General features: G+C 40.4%; 1 protein-coding gene across 3 annotated transcripts in view; it reads left to right on the forward strand.

Annotated features, from left to right (window-relative positions):
- The window catches only part of LOC108249944 (NT-3 growth factor receptor-like), a 143,595-nt gene that overhangs the window by 21,144 nt on the left and 105,100 nt on the right, over window positions 1–17,351 (forward strand). For all 3 annotated transcript variants that reach the window (XM_037980845.1, XM_017439615.3, XM_017439616.3), the window contains exon 3: window positions 14,802–14,873. In XM_037980845.1, coding sequence (XP_037836773.1) covers window positions 14,802–14,873 — 72 coding nt within the window. The remainder of the gene's footprint in view (window positions 1–14,801; window positions 14,874–17,351) is intronic.

Consider the following 17,351-nt stretch of genomic DNA (forward strand, 5'->3'; position numbering starts at 1 on the left):
GGGGGGGGGGGGGGGGGCTTCCTCCCAACCACACCCTTCCATATCTCACTGTCATTACCCACATGAGCATTGAAGTACACCAACAGAACAAGGGAGTCCCCATGAGGAGCATTCTCTAGCAACCTCTCCAAGGACTCCAAAAAGAGTGGGTAATCTGAAAGGCTGTTCGGTGCATAAGCACAAACAACAGTCAGAACCGGGGTGAACCCCAATGAACAGGCACCAAGATGGGGGACAACAAGTATGCCCACTGTTGTCTGGTGCCTCTCAACAGGGACAACTCCAGAGTGAAAGTGTCCAACCCCTCTCTCAGTCTCAAGGAGACTGGTTCCAGAGCCAGACCCATGTATCAAGGTCAGTCCGACTACATCTAGCCAGAACCTCTCATCTTCACACACCAGCAAAGGCTCCTTCCCCACCAGAGAAGTGACATTCCACATTCCGAAAGCCAGTTTCAGACCGCCAAGGTCCCTGCCTTCGGCCACCACCCATCCCACGTTGTACCTGACACCTTTGGCCCCTCCTACAGGTGGTGAGCCCATGGGAAGGGGGAATCACGTCTCCTCTTCGGTGGCCGGACTTCATGAGTGAAAGCCCGGCCACCAGGTGCTCGCCAAGGTGCCCCACCTCCAGGCCTATCTCCAGAGTGGGTCCCCAGTGACCCGCATCCAGGTAAGGGAAAAGGGGCACCAAGAATGTAGCTTATCATAAGGGATATTTGGACTCCACTCCACAAAATCAGATCTTTTGGAGTGTGGGAGGAAAGTATAACCTCTGGTGTTCTCCATGGCTGGAACCTGCTTACCTGTAAAGCAGCATCAGCATCCTTCTCTGTCTTCCAGGGCTCAGAGCTGAGGTGTGACTCTGATGTCCCAGCCAGCAGAAATCTGGACTTGGTGGATGTACAACACCAACCTGCCCTCCAAGTGACATTCTGTGCGAACATTGGGGCTGGAGGCTGCTCTTCCTCTCTTTCTTCCGCATAAATATAAGATGAATTGTCCACGTCATAGTCAAAGTCCTCACTCTCTGGTTTAGATTTGGACTGTGTTTCCCTCCTTTGTCTCTTACTCTGCATTTCCCTTTTCAATTTTAAACAAAGGTTGAGGAGCCTGCTCCACATTCAAAAATCTCATTGTTTCAAAACAACCAAAAGCTGAGCACACTAAACACTCTACACTACACCCTTACTAAATTATTTTAAAAAGGTTAGTATCACAAATCTCAAAACTTGCTATTGTTACCGCTGTGTATCTTTTTGTGCTGTTATTTCCTACAACTTTCGTGCCTCTGTTTTCTTCCTTGTTTATTTATTTTTTTGACAGTTTGTAAATAACTTTGCTTCTCATTCAGAAAAGAGTTGTGGTGTAATTTGATTTTGGGGAGGAGAGAGCAGAGAAGAGTTCCACATTATTTATTCTTATGAGGTATTTTACCCAGAATTGCCCGTCTTTGCTGTGATGTCCTGCACCAATGCCCTACAATTACAACAAAAATGTTTAGAAAAAGATATGGCATAAATTGCTTGTCATAAGTCTGGTTTTATTTGGCCTATTAACAAAATTTAAAAATGGATATAAAGTTTAAAGTCAGCACTTTCAACACAAATTGAAACAGAGTTTCTACAAGGCTGCGTCTTTCCCTTTACAGCGATTTAAACAGGTCATGTGATCTGTGATCTCCAGAGGGTTAAAGCTGAATTGAAAAGTGTTTTAAAGCCAACAACAAGTGAAAGAAAACCATTAAATATGCTTGATGTAGAATAAAAAAATATACTATTTGAAAAACTTAATCATATTTGGATCTATAAGCTCCAAAGTGGGAATTACTATCAGAACTTGGGTTCTAACAACTTCAAAGAGGAGTCCCACAAGCTCCAACCATCGGTAACGCGGTGGACTGGCTTCACGCCTAAGAAGCAGAACCTTATGCCAGGAGCAGTTTCAACTATTTTTAATTTTAAAAGAAAGGCAAATGGAGAGGAGGACGTTGCCATAGAGAACGAGACAAGAAAAGAGCTGCCTCCAGGCCTGACAGCTTGAGATCAGTTTGTGATTCACTGCAGTTTGTTATTGATGAAAAAATATAGACAATTCATGTGTGATAAAACAAATAACATAGTCTGAATCTGCTGCCGATTAGTTTACTCTGGTGTGAGAGTGCATTGTGTATTTTGTTACTCTCAAGCTCGCTCACATTTTTTTTTTACAAGTTAGCATTCAATTACCTTCGAGTTAGCATTGGTCCTGAAGCAGTCTTTGAGGGGCTGACTGGGGCACAGCTCACCTCATGAACCCAGGACGGCCCCACAAATCACACCACTTTGGAAATTATTGACTAAAATGCTAAAAACAAGTTCTTTAAGTTTTAGAACAGTGAAATGGGTCCATGGAATGCCGCCATTTAGTCTTTGACTAAATGACATTCATGAAATGGCAATATTTGATTTCAGTTTAATGTTAATGCATTTGTTGAATTTAAATGAATGTTTTTGACACTAGAAGTTCAGTTTGAAAATGTACTATATTTGCTCAAAATTCCAAAATGCAGTAGGCATATTTCTGAAAACTTCTTGAATTCAAGCTCAGTCAGTGTAAAACCTTTTTATGTAACATTGATAGAGAATCCTTATAAAAACAAGTTATTTGCTAAAATAACATTACATTCATGCAGATTTCACTTTACTAAACAAAATGGGGGAAAAATATACCTCAGGTAATATAACACATATCAACAATAACTGTAATGCAAAAGTTGATAATGCTTTCATGAGTAACTGTACTCAAGCCTAAAATGTCTACCACTAGAGGACATAATAAATGTGAACAGGTTATATTGCAATAAAAACCAAGTCAAAAACACATGTTAAGGAGGACACAAAAACAACAACAAGAACAACAAAAAAACCTGATGACTTTAGTTAACCAACAAAAATCACTAAAAATTAGATGTTTGTCTTATCTAGCTACAATTTTAAGAATGCATTCCTTAAGTGGTCCCAAACATTCTGTATAGAGAAACCTATGCTCTTTATTAAATAAATGTTTTCATTTATTTTTTCAGAAGGTTGGAAATGGGCTAAATAAGTTAGTTACTACAACTGTTACATAAATCACCACAAAAATCAGTGGACCTCCTTTTTTAGAACATTCTTGTAAAGGCTTAAAATTTCCTTTGAAATGATAAAATGATTTGCACATTTTTAAATTTTTGAATTGTTTATTTAGGAGCACAAGAAAATTCTGGTTTATACCAGATGAAGAGTGGGTCATTTGTGCTTCTTTTTCAGAACTCTTTATTTTATAAAAAAAAATTTTTTACTGGTAATACTGCCAATTATGTTAGACTGGGTTATTTTAGCCTTCCCTTTTTCATAATGCTTTCTATTGGTTTGGAACCTTTTCACTTAATTAATGCGTAAGTTAAAAGCCCTGTCCAAAGCTTAGCAGAGCTTGAACACCAGGAGGTGCTAAAATTTAGTAACTATATACATGGACTTTTGGAGGACTTTAAAACCTAAAGTGTAAAATTTATGACTGGGGACACGAATAAACCCCATTCTCAAATAGTCATTCTTAAACATCAAATAGAACACTAACAGAGTTTTGGTCTATTTATTGGCATATTTTTTTTACTAAAAACAGTAAATTGTATCTTTTCCACTGATCCACTTTAACTAATCATCTCCTTCTAGAAAGTAGCACTTCTTTTGACACTGAGCAAAATAAAATAACTGGCTTTTAATTTAAAGGGGGCACTTGGCAAAATAAAATAACCTTCAAACTCTATTAGGAGCTTGAGGTCACAAACAGGCAAAAATATATTGACTTATGATTCAACAAGCCAGTGCTGTAATACGTGTTTGAAAGATTAGGGGAGGTAAATATTGGGGTGACATGCATTAAGGGGCTTGGACCCTGATGATAACTGCTTGCAGTAGTAGTACATATTTGCAGTAGGATTTTTTTAAAATACAAACTGTTAATTTAGAAAGTTTTAAGTCCTCGATCAAATCTGGTTATATTTTATATTTGGGCGAATGGAAAAAAACCTATAGCCAATATGAATAATTTTATATCACGATAATAATATATATCACGATATACCCCAATTACATACGTTGTCAGTTATTTTTTGAAAAATATGAAAAAAATTATCTAATTTCTTACCTTTTTCAAGCTTTATTTCGAAGTGATATTTAACTGAACTTTCATAAATGAGATCTGCTGCATTTTAGTGCAGCAATATATATGTACCTGTTACGACGTAACAGTATCAAATGACAACCAACTATTATCTTCAGCCGGCTATAGTTTTACTTTTTGCAACTTTCCCCGGCTCTTTGACCTTGCACTTTTTGGATTGTTAAATATTCTTTTTTGTTAAATATTTTTTTTCTTCTTTAAGTGATAGAAAAGGTTTGTTGTGTTGGCGTCAGATAAGAAAACAGTCTAATAGCAGAGTTAGCATTAGAATTAGCAGAGTTAGCATATTATCTTTTTCTGCTCCGTGTCGGACTTCTTGAACCAAATCACAGACGTCACCCCTCGTTTTGGTAAAAGTCTTTCTTCTTTGGCTGCCTGCTAGCTGTCTCTACTTGTCGCGACCCCGGGTTTGATACTTTATGCGTCTCCATCTTTCAGCACTTATGGTGAAAACACCGCGCCACACGGAAAGGCGCTGCCATAAAGCATGTCGCAAACCCACACGTAAAGCAGCGTCATGTCGCAAAACGGAGGTTCTTTGCAAAATAGTTATTTTTTCTTATTATTTATCACTTATATAAACTGAATTTATGCAAAATGACAACACTAATACATTCGTCGTAGCCTACGTTATGAAATATTTACATGAATCATTGATACAATTATGATAGAAACGACAGAAACGGTAGAGACGATAAAAACGATAGAGACGATAGAAGAAAATATATCACGATAGACACTTTTCTATCGTCCCCAAGATATGTAACGTTAGATCGCCCAGCACTACCACAAACCAAAAGACAAAAAAATAAAATAAAAAAAAATCTATTTTTCTTTTATATGATGAAAATAACTTCAACACAGAGATTTGTAGGACCTGAACTCATGTTTCAAATTTCAAGTGAACCCAGAGTGTGACTTTCAAGTGTTCTCTTATTAATATTATAAAACAGTAGGACCTTGGTATCAAGCAACCATTTTCTAACCATTTTCCATTTTCACATTAAAATCTGTATCTCACTTGACTGTGACTGTTGGAGTCAATATATGAATTTTCAGATGCAGTCTCACTTAATTTTGAGTGTTTGCAACTCACAAGCATTGCAGCCACACGTGGCATTGCCAGATATTTTTAAATCAGACTGTTTTTGTGTTCACCTTACAAATCTGTATTCTAGGCCATGCACAATATTTTGTTGCCCACCTTGTCCTGCCTTGTACCCAGCTGCCCCATGTTTACTGGAGTACACTTGAAATGAAGAAATTAGATTTGGACCAGTTTTTTTAATGAATATTATTTCTCATCAGTGTAGTTTTTAGACCTGGACAATCAGGGCTGTAGCATCAGGAAGGACCAATGGTAGTGGATATTGCCAAAAGTATGGAAATGGCTGTAGTCAATACCCATTTCCAAAAGAGAGAGGAACACAGGGTGACCTATAAAAGTAGAGCCAGGAGTATGCAGGTAGACTACATTCTGTGTAGAAGAGGTAATCTGAGGGAGATTGTCGACTGTAAGGTTGTGACATGGTCAGACAGCATCAAATGGTGGTGGGTAGGATGTTGGGGTGAAAAAGAGAAAAAGAAAGGCAGAGAAGAGGACCAACTGGTGGAAGTTGAGGAAGGAAGAATGTTGTGAGGAGTTCAGAAAGGAGCTGTTAAAGGCTCTGGGTAGTAAGAAAGATGACTGGTCTACGACAACTATAGTGATTAGAGAGACAGGAAGTAAGGTACTAAGTGTGTCATCTGGACAGAGAAAAAATGATAAGGAAACCTGGTGGTGGAATAGTGACGTGCAGAAGTTATCCAGAGGAAGAGGATAGCCAGGAAGAAATGGGACAGCGAGAGGACTGAGGAGATTAGTCAGGAATAAAGGGAGATGAAACACAGGGCAAAGCAAGAGGAAGCAAAGGGAAAACAGAAGGCTAAAGATGAGATGTACAAGAGGCTGGACACTAAGAAGGACTTGTATCTGTCATGAACCAAAGGTTGTCAAGATAAACGGCGACAGAAAACCAGACCAGGAAACAGGATAAAGGTAAGTGGTTTTATTTACAGTATTTACAGATTTTAGGATTGTGCAGGTGACCAGGAGGATCTGAAAAGAAGGAGGGAAAACCAGGTGAGTCTCGGGTACATGTAGAGGTTGATTTTAGAGGAATCCAGAATAATGATCTTGTTTGTTGGTTGCTTACAGATTCGTAGAGGAGAGGAGGCTTGGAAGGAGGGATGATTCCAGGAGGAGGTTCCGGTGGCAGTGACAGGTAGGTTTCCCACAGGTGAGTAATGCAAAAATCCAGACAGTGAAAGTATTTACAAGGCTTGACTTCGTAGGATCCTGAATTACAAAAAAACGAGAGCAGAGTAACATTAGTAAATGCAAAAACACTTGGAACGAGAACCAGAGCTGAGAATCTAACCAAGTAGGATTAATGCTCTAGCGATGATCTGGACTCAGTCACAGGCTTAAATACCGGAACATGCTTGTTAAGGAAATGAGGGGTAGCTGTGGAGAAAAGAGTGCTCCTGTCCCCACCAGTAGATGGAGGCAGAGCAGCTCCAGATCCCCACAGTACCCCCCTCCCCCTCAATGATCGCCCCCTGGCGATCTGGGACGTCTCTCAGGATACTTCCTGTAGAAGTCAGAAATCAATGATGGGGCCAATATGAAGGACCTGGGCACCCAAGATCTCTCCTCTGGACCATAACCCTCCCAGTCTACCAAGAACTGAAAACCCCTGCCCTTACGCCTAACGTCTAGGATACAGTTGACCGTAAAGGCCGGTTGGTTATCAATTAGACGGGCGGGAGGGGGGAGGACGGTAGGCGGGCTCAATGGACTCTGGACTAGTGGTTTGATTTGCGAAACATGAAAGGTAAGATGGATGTGCATATTGCGTGGGAGTGTGAGACGTACTGAGGAGGGATTGATGATGTGTTCGATAGAAAATGTGCTGATGATGTCCCTAGTGGACAACCAAACTTTATCCCCCACCTGGTAAGATGGAGCACTTGACCGATGATGGTCGGCGTTCCTCTTGTTTTGCTCAACAGTTCTGGTTAAGGCCCGTTTCGCTTGTCTCAATGTTCGACGACATCTGCATAGATGAGATTGAATGGATGGAACTGTAATTTCGGACTCAAAACTGGGGAAAAGTGGAGGATTGTACCCTACAGAAACCTCAAACGGTGACAACCCTGTGGCGAAAGAGACATGAGTATTATGAGCGTACTCAATCCACACTAATTGTTGACTCCAATTTGAAGGGTTGTCACTAACTAGACATCTGAGAGCCACCTCCAATTCTTGGTTGCAACGCTTGGTTTGTCCGTTAGATTGGAGATGGTACCCTGATGTGAGACTCACCCTGGCTCCCAGTTCGTTGCAAAATGTTTTCCATACCTGGGATGTGAACTGTGGGCCACAATCCGACACGATGTCCGTAGGGATGCCATGGATACGAAAAACCTGTTGGGTGATTATCTGTGCCGTCTCGAATGCAGAGGGAAGCTTGGAGAGAGGAATGAAATGGGCAGCTTTAGAGAAACGATCCATGATAGTGAGGATAACCGTGTTCCCCTGAGAAGGGGGTAAGCTGGTGACAAAATCCAGTGCGATGTGAGACCAGGGTTGGCTTGGAACGGGTAGAGGTTGCAATAATCCTGCTGGTGCATTGTGACTGTTCTTGCAGCGAGCGCATGTGGGACAAGCAGCAACAAACTCTTTAACGTCAGCTGACATTGTCGGCCACCAAAAATATCTAGTGGTTAGTTTCAGCATACGGTGGATACCTGGGTGGCACGAGAACTGACTTGAGTGCAGCCAGTCTAGGACTCTAGGTCAAACTGTCTTGGGTACGTACTTCCTTCGTGGGGAGCCACCACCGGGATCTGGGTCTGTTTGTTGGGCCTTGGAGATCTCCTCCTCAATGGCCCAAGTGAGAGAGCCAATGAACATTGAGGTGGGAATGATGGGTTCCTCTTTGTTCGAGGCTTCCGAGCTAGACCACAGTCTGGACAGTGCGTTGGGCTTCACATTCTTAGAGCCAGGTCTGTAAGTAATGGAAAAATTAAAACGTCCAAAAAATAAAGACCATCTAGCCTGCTGAGGATTCAGTCTCTTTGCGGATTGCGGGTATGATAAATTCTTATGGTCAGTCCAAATTACAAATGGGATCTCCACCCCCTCCAGCCAATGGCGCCATTCTTCTAAGGCCAGTTTAATGGCCAGTAACTCTCTATTACCAACATCGTAATTTTGCTCAGACGGGGAAAGTCGGTGAGAGAAAAAGGCACAAGGATGTACCTTGTTGTCCCGGGGTGATCTCTGGGACAGTATGGCCCCTACTCCTGAGTCGGAAGCATCCACTTCCACAATAAACTGTAACTTTGGGTCAGGATGGCATAAAATTGAAGCAGAAACGAAGCGTGTTTTTAACTCACCGAAGGCTCGGTTGGCCTCAGGAGTCCACTTGAACAGTTGTTTGGTTGAGGTGAGTTGGGTGAGAGGCGCTGCTACTCGACTGTAATCCCTGATGAAACGGCGATAGAAGTTAACAAAACCCAGAAATCTCTGGAGTTGGCATCGGTCCTTAGGAGTAGGCCACTCTGTCACAGCTTTAACCTTTTCAGGATCAGTCTCATAACATCCCTGGCCAAAAATAAATCCAAGAAAACTTACAGAGGATACATTGAATTCGCACTTTTCTGCTTTCACGAACAGCTGGTTCTCATGGAGTCTCTGAAGTACAGCTCGTACTTGTTGCTGATGTTGACTGGGGTCCTGAGAGTAAATGAGAATATCGTCCAAGTACACAAAAACAAAACTGTTAATAAAGTCCCTTAAGACGTCATTAATCAGGGCCTGAAAAACTGCTGGTGCGTTAGGTAATCCAAAAGGCATGACCAGGTATTCAAAGTGTCCTAATGGTGTTTTAAACGCCGTTTTCCGTTCGTCACCTTCACGGATACGGACTAGATGATAGGCGTTCCTGAGGTCTAGTTTAGTGAAAATGGTGGCGGAGTAGAGTTGATGATGGACCGAGTCGATCAGCGGAAGTGGGTATTTGTTTTTCACAGTAATTTGATTCAGTCCTCTATAATCGATACAGGGTCTTAAGCTCTTGTCTTTCTTCTCTACAAAAAAGAAACCAGCCCCTACAGGAGAAGTGGAGGGACGAATGATCCCTGAGGATAGGGATTCCTCGATGTAATTCTTCATGGCTCCTCTTTTAGTGGCTGACAGGTTGAATAAACGACTGGATGGTAACGGAGCACCTGGTAATAGCTCTATAGCACAATCATATGGTCTATGAGGTGGAAGTGACAGGGCCTTGGACTTACTGAATACAGATACTAGGTCATGATATTCTGTGAGTACCTTAGATAGATCAACTTCCTCTGGAGCTTTATCCTTAACATTGATTGAAGGTCTGGCCGATCTTAGACAATTCTGCAGACAATATGTACTCCAGGACTCTATACGTTTCCTGGACCAATCTATCACTGGGTTATGTTTAGCTAACCACGGATATCCTAAAATTAGTTGTGGTGATGGGGAATCAAAAATCAAAAACTCACCCGATTCGTGGTGGTTGCCGGCAGCCATGAAGTGAAGGCTGATGACTTGATGGGTGATGTGGGTGATAATTTGTTCGTAAATGTCCAAAACCAGTAGTTTATTGGATAATTCACTTTGGGATAGATGCAGCTTCTGAACTAGATCCCGAGAGATCAAACTTTGTTCTGGTCCTGAGTCCACTAAGGCCTGAACAGCAATTCTAAATTGTCCATTGATTAGAGTGGTATGGAGAAAAAAATCTAGGTCCGAGAGGTTGAGGAAAATTACCCACTAGTCCCTCTCGCTTCTCTAGTGGGCTTGCCCTTTTTCCAAAAGCGGGCATTTGGCACAAAAATGGCGTTTATCACTACAGTAGAAGCATTCCCTGGCCTCGAATCGCTGTTGCCGTTCTTCCTGGCTCAGTTTAGCTCGACCTATTTGCATGGGTTTGGGTGTAATGGAGAGGTTAGTGTCGCTTAAATTACTACTTGATGGTTGTTGAGTGTAGAGTTGGCTCATCTTCCCCTCCTTCTCTCGTTCCCTCTCTCATAGTCGGTTGTCTAGGGGGATGGTGATGGTGATTAAGTCCTCTAATGATCGTGGTTCCTCTCTAGCTGCGAGCTCGTCTTTTAGCGGCTCCTGTAGCGCATTCAGGAATGCCCCTTTTAATGCCTGTGCGTTCCAACCCGAAGAGGCTGCAAGCGTCTGAAAATCGGTGGCGAATTGCGCCACCGATTTGATGAATTGTGCAAAGGTAGTTTGTTGAATGGCACGAAAGCTGTACCTTGCCTCAGCCCATTTTAGTGCCTTGTCTCTTAGTAATCCAATAATGTAAGATATCTTAGCTGAATCATCAAAAAATGTGTGAGGTGACCGGTGAAAAACTAACGAACATTGTAGAATAAATCCAGCGCTTTTCCCAATCTCCCCCGTAAAAAGGTTCTGGCGGAGTTGAAGCAACCTCCCGTTAGTGATTGTGGGTGCGAGCAGATTGCGTCATACCTGCGTCGCCTGATGCAGAAGTAGCCGCGGCTGCGGTGGCTTGCCCGGGAGAAGGTAATCGTTTGTGTATTTCTTGGATTAATGCCATGATTTGGTCCAACCTGTTGGCGTTGGAGCGTTGTTGCTCGAATAATGTGTTCAGCATGGACTCGTGCCTATTGAGCTGAGAGATGGCTTCTGATGGTTCCGATTCGCTGTTTGACTCCGCCATCTTGGAAGGAATCTTTTTGGCCCACATAAGACTCAGGACAACTCTCTGTGATTGGAGGAACGAAAAAACAAGAAGAACTTAGTGCCCAATTGGTAATTATTTCTAAGTTTCTGTTTTCTGGCCGTTATTGACAACTTATGGCTGGAGCATACTGTCATGAACCAAAGGTTGTCAAGATAAACGGCGACAGAAAACCAGACCAGGAAACAGGATAAAGGTAAGTGGTTTTATTTACAGTATTTACAGGTTTTAGGATTGTGCAGGTGACCAGGAGGATCTGAAAAGGAGGAGGGAAAACCAGGTGTGTCTCAGGTACATGTAGAGGTTGATTTTAGAGGAATCCAGAATAATGATCTTGTTTGTTGGTTGCTTACAGGTTCGTAGAGGAGAGAAGGCTTGGAAGGAAGACGTCTGTTCCAGAGGGAGGATTCCAGGAGGAGGTTCCAACGGCAGTGACAGGTAGGTTTCCCACAGGTGAGTAATGCAAAAATCCAGACAGTGAAAGTATTTACAAGGCTTGACTTCGTAGGATCCTGAATTACAACAAAACAAGAACAGAGTAACATTAGTAAATGCAAAAACACTTGGAACGTGAACCAGAGCTGAGAATCTAACCAAGTAGGATTAATGCTCCAGCGATGATCTGGACTCAGTCACAGGCTTAAATACATGCTTGTTAAGGAAATGAGGGGCAGCTGTGGAGAAAAGAGTGCTCCTGTCCCCACCAGTAGATGGAGGCAGAGCAGCTCCAGATCCCCACAGTATCGACTGGCAAGACAGAGGGACCAGGCAGAAAAGGATGTGCAGCAGGTTAGGTTTGTTAAAGATTGAAATGGTAATGTTCTAACAAGCGAGAAGAGTGTGATAACAAGATGGAAGGAGTACTTTGAGGAGCTGATGAATGAAGAGAATGAAAGGGAAATAGTAGTTGAGGCCATAGAAACTGTGGAGCAGGAAGATTTGTAAGAATGAAGTTCAGACAGCTTTGAAGAGGATGAAGAAGGGGAAGGCAGTTGGACGTGATGACATAGCCACATAATGAAGATTGGGAGAGAGTTGTAGAAGCTAGACTTAGACAAGAGGTGACTATTTGTGGGCAGCAGTATGGTTTTATGGTAAGAAAGAGCCCTACAGAGGCCATCTTTGCTTTGATGATGCTGATGAAGAAGTACAGGGAGGGTCAGGGAGAACTACATTGTGTCTTTGTGGATTTGGAAAAAAAACATGACAGGGTGCTGAGGGAGAAGCTGTGGTGTTGTATAAGTAAATCTGGATTGTCTGAGAAGTATGTTACACTGGTATGGGATATGTATGAAGACAGCAGGAAAGTGGTGAAGTGTGCTGTAGGAGTGACAGATAGTTTCAATGTGGAGGTGGGACTGCATCGAAGATTGGCTCAGGAGAGATTTATGACAAAAGAGTGGCAGCAAAAGTCAAAGGAAAGGTATACAAGACAGTGGTGAGAGCAGCTATGTTGTATGGTTTGGAGACAGAGGGACTGACAAAAAGACAGAAGACAGAACTGGAAGTGGCAGAGCTGAAGATGTTGAGGTTTTTTTCTTCAGAGTGACAAGAATGGATAGCATTAGCGTTTTTATTTATTTATTTTTTCTAAAACCTTCTGACACCTTTAGTTTAGTTTATGTTAGCTTAGTATCAGTTTATTATATCTTTGTATCTTAGTATCTATCTTGTATCTTCCTCAGTTTATCTTTATTATGACTTAGTATGACTTGTTTTAGAAAATTTAGTTCAGCTTTGTACATCGTAGTTTCTTAGCTTAGTTTTTCGTCTAATTAAGTAACTTTTGCTCATTTATTTTATTTAAATTATCATAGCTCATGTTTTAAATAAGTTTAGTTTAGCTTTTTATATTATTGTGTGTGTTTTCATGATGATTCTGTATTTTTGTGTTTTCATGCTGTAAAGCACTTTGAACTGGCTTGTTGCTGGAAAGTGATACATAAAAAAATTTGACTTGAATTGATTAGGAATGAGGTCATCAGAGGTACAGCACAGGTTGAACAACTGGGAGGTAAAGTTAGAGAGGCCAGACTGAGATGATTTTGGACATGTGCAGAGGAGGGACAGTGGGTATATTGGTATAAGGATGTTAGAGATGCAGCTGGCAGGAAAAAGACAAAGAGGAAGGTCAAAGAGGAGATATATTGATGCAGTTGGAGAGGACATGGAGGTAGTTGGAGAGGGGACGGAGGACACAAAAGAAAGAGTTAGACAGAGGAGGATGAGTTGCTGTGGCGACCTCTGAAAAGGCAACAGCCGAAAGAAAAAGAAGAAGAAATGCAGCGTCTACTGCAGTTTAGCTTGAAACTCCAAGCTCTCCAGTTTTGAATTGATAAAGCTCCCTGGAATGGAAGCAAATTCCTTTAACTAAAGAACAGAAGTCCAGTTGCTGTGTTTAAACAAAAACAGTCAAAGAAATGTGAGTCTGCTGAGTCCTGTCAGGTTTTGTAGTAAAGACTGGACTCAAGGATTTAAGCTCACATGAGGACTGAAGGAAAAAAAAAGATTTAATAACACAAAAACACAAGATTGACGTGGCAGCAAAAAATACAAAAACACTAAGGAAACAAAAGTCACAAAGAGGATTCATAGAGCACGTGAAGAGCAAAAAAAATGAAGGCACATAAAAGTATGCCTGAACAAGGATAGAGTGAGGACAGACAGAATAAGTGGGATTGGACTGATGAGAAGAGGTTGCAGGTGACACTAATGAATTACAAGGGACATGTGAATGAAATGAACAGGGCTGAGGAACAGAACTGACTGAGTGATAATAGTATTGGCACAGGAAACACTGGGAACAAACTGAACACAAGAGTTCACAAGAATCAACAACACAAAAATAAACGTAACATAAATCCTGGCAGTGCCCCTCTCCCCCCCTAAGGGATGGATCCAGACATCCTAAAATCATTTTTACATGGGAGGAAGGAGAGATCAGGCAAAAAACAAAGTTTAAAAACCTCATCAGGAAATCATAGCCCAGGGCAAAGCAGTTCAAGTCAAGTCAAGTCAAATTTATTTATATAGCACTTTTCTGCAACAAGGGGATACAAAGTGCTTTACAACATGTGAACACAAAAATACAGAGTCAAAACACACACAACAATATCTAAAATATGAGCTAGAATAATCTAAATGAAATCTAAGATAATATAAAAAAAATCATGAAAACACACACAACAATATAAAGTTAAAACTAAACTGAGCTAAAGATACCAGTACCGAAGGCTAGCTAAGAGTTAAACTATATTTTAATAAAAGGCCAACTAAAAGTGTCAGTGTAAGATCAGAATTCCGGTGGACAACCCTGGGCATGTCCAGATTGATGAGATAGTTCATTCAGATGATGTTCCAGGGCCCGGCCAGACAGATGTGGCAGAAGAGCCTTAACCTTCTCAGACTCAATGACAGGCATGAGAGCATCGTCATCCTCTACTCTCTAAAAAGGAAGGATTTAAAAGGTGTTGACAAACAGGAGGCTCTCAGGGACTGAAGACTCTGAACTCAGAAGAATTCACCAAATTTGTTTAGGTTTTGTTGATTCTTTTGTAGACTTCCTTTCTGTCATATCCTGTTGTAGACAGGTAACTAGAAGGATGTAGAAGAAATTGAAAGAATCTGTAGTTTGCGATACATCTGCAGTTCTTACCCACATATTTCTCTCTGTTTGTTTGAAAATAAATGTAGTGGATGTCCATCCCATCTCTAACATCTCTGCAGTGTGTTATCTTGATTTTCTGTCTATGCTGCTGTTAAAAACTTAATCTCCTTTTTTCTTTTTGTACGTGTGTTATAGAACTATTACACGGAGCAGCCTGCGCACCGTCCGTGCCCGTATTTTCTCCAAAAATCACCAGCTGCACTACATGTAAGTACACAAGGTTCAACTTTGACTATTGTGACCTGTCACACTATTGTGACATTAAAGTGATTCATAATTACTCAGAGATCTAAATATCATGTGTTTTTATTTGCATAAATTTAACACTAAATTTGGTTCAATTCTTTCTATTGGAGAGTGGAAAAATGCAATGGATACTTGAGCATTATTTAGTTTGAATAATAATAATTTATTCAGTTAGTGCCACAATTTCCTAGAGAAACCTTTGCTTTGGAGTCAGAATGTGTATCAGTATTTTGAAACGTGTTTATTTATAAAGTCAATACCTGAGAGTATAATATTTTGTGTTAGAGGCAATAGAGGAAATATAAGTTTCATGGTTAACACTCCTAGAAAGATATTTAAATTACACGATTGTTCAAATAAATCTCCAAGCAGTCCATCTTCGGGTCTTTTGTTTGCAACCCAATTCTGAAAAAGTTATGTAAAATGTAAATAAAAACAAAATTCAGTTATTTGGAAATACCATGAACTCATATGTTATTTACTATGAAACATAATAAACATCAATTTTTTAAACTATAAATCTGTAATTTTTAAGAAAAAATTGTATTTTGAATTTGATGGCAGCAACACATCTCTAAAAATTTGGCACAGAAGTAACAAAATGCTGTGAAGGAAAGAGGTACAATTAAACAACAGAAGGAGACGCAGAAGTCAAGATGGGCAGAGGTTTATCAGACTGCGAAAAACTGCAGACTGGTGAAAAACTGTATCGATTAATAGTGGAACAACTTAGGGTTAATTTAAAATGGACTGAGGCAAAATGGAAAACTGTTCTGTGGACAGGAACCATCCAGCCTAGTTTAAGTACATAGTTGAAAAGCCTGCTTTTTTGATGGTATAGTGATGCATTAGTGCCTATGAAATGGGCATATTTACACATTTTGAAAGACACCATCAATGCAGAACAGTATATCCAAGTTTTGTAACAACATGTGTTTCTATCAAGAGGATTTTTTAGGGAATCCCTTGCATATTTCAGCAAGACAATGCAAAACCACATACTGCATACAACACCATGGCTCCTCAAGAAAAGAGTACGGGTGTGGAACTGGCCTGCCAGTAGTCCAGACCCCTCACCAACTCAAAATCTTTGACGCATCATGAATCAAAAAATCTGGCAAAGAGAAATTACCTAGCTAAAATGTTTGATATGTTTACTATATTCCATTGTAAATATAAAATGTAATTTTTTTTTTGAGAACTGGAGATAATTGTAGGAAAATATGTAGTAAAACACCTACAACAATTTTATATCTTTAGCACCAATTCACAACAAAAGTCATCTCAGGGCACTCCATAGAGAAGCAACATGTCCAAGTCATAAATCATGTACAATCCTAGTCAGTCCAAAACAAACTTAGATGAAAATTTAGTTACAGTTAATTCAGTCCAATTGCAATTACAGTGATAATCAGTAAATTATGAGATGCCAATTAAAAAAAAAGTTGTCTATGAAATCAGCAGCTTGTGTCTTATTTTTACTTTGTTGCAATCCCCCATTTTAAGCAAGCACAGATTGGCTCTCTTTTAACAAGAAGAAACTTATGGCAAAACCAGAACCAGGATGGGTGGCCATCTGATTCAATCAGCTGGGTTTGAAAGGACCAAAAAAAAAACACAGACAGAACATTGGTCCAGGTGTGGTTTCTATGGAACCACAAAACAAACAAACAAAAAAAAACAACAAAAAAACAAAACAATGAAAAGCACAAGGTTAATGGTAGCAATAAGTGTCTGTATAAATCTTGGAGAGTAGAGACAGTAAAGACAGCAGCAGAGTGAGGAAATTTGATTAAATTCAGTTTATTTACATAATGCTACAACAAATGCCATCTCAAAGCAGTCTAAACCAATAGCAACATAACTAAAGGATAGCTCAGGAAAGCCAAGCTGACAGTGGTTAGAGCTGTCATCTCACAGCAAGAAGGTTACAGGTTCACTTATGGATGGATGGGTTCTGTCCTAGCACATTAGTTTTCGCTCACATGTACTTTATGTTAGGTTAACTGGCTACTCTAAATTGTCACTAGGTTTTAGTGAGAGTGTGAATGGTTGTTTGTCTCTTTGTCTCTAGAGATAGGCAATAGCTCCCTGCAATCCTACATGAAAAAGTGGGCAAAAAATGGATGGATGGTTTGATGGATGGTAGTACAAGCCAACCCGGAATTTATCAAAAAGGAAAGTCTTCAGCCTATTTTAGAAGTAGACAGGGTGTCAGCCTCACAGACAGAAAGTGGAAGTTGGTTCCACAAAAGAGGAGCCTAATAACTGATAGTTCTGCCTCCCAATACAGGTGCTGGTCATAAAATTAGAATATCATGAAAAAGTAGATTGATTTTAGTAATTCCATTTAAAAAGTGAAACTTGTATATTATATTCATACATTACATACAAACTCATATATTTCAAATGTTTATTTCGTTTAATTTTGATGATTAC

This window comes from Kryptolebias marmoratus, linkage group LG17 (assembly GCF_001649575.2).
Source record: "Kryptolebias marmoratus isolate JLee-2015 linkage group LG17, ASM164957v2, whole genome shotgun sequence".
NCBI classification, from domain to species: Eukaryota; Metazoa; Chordata; class Actinopteri; order Cyprinodontiformes; family Rivulidae; genus Kryptolebias; species Kryptolebias marmoratus.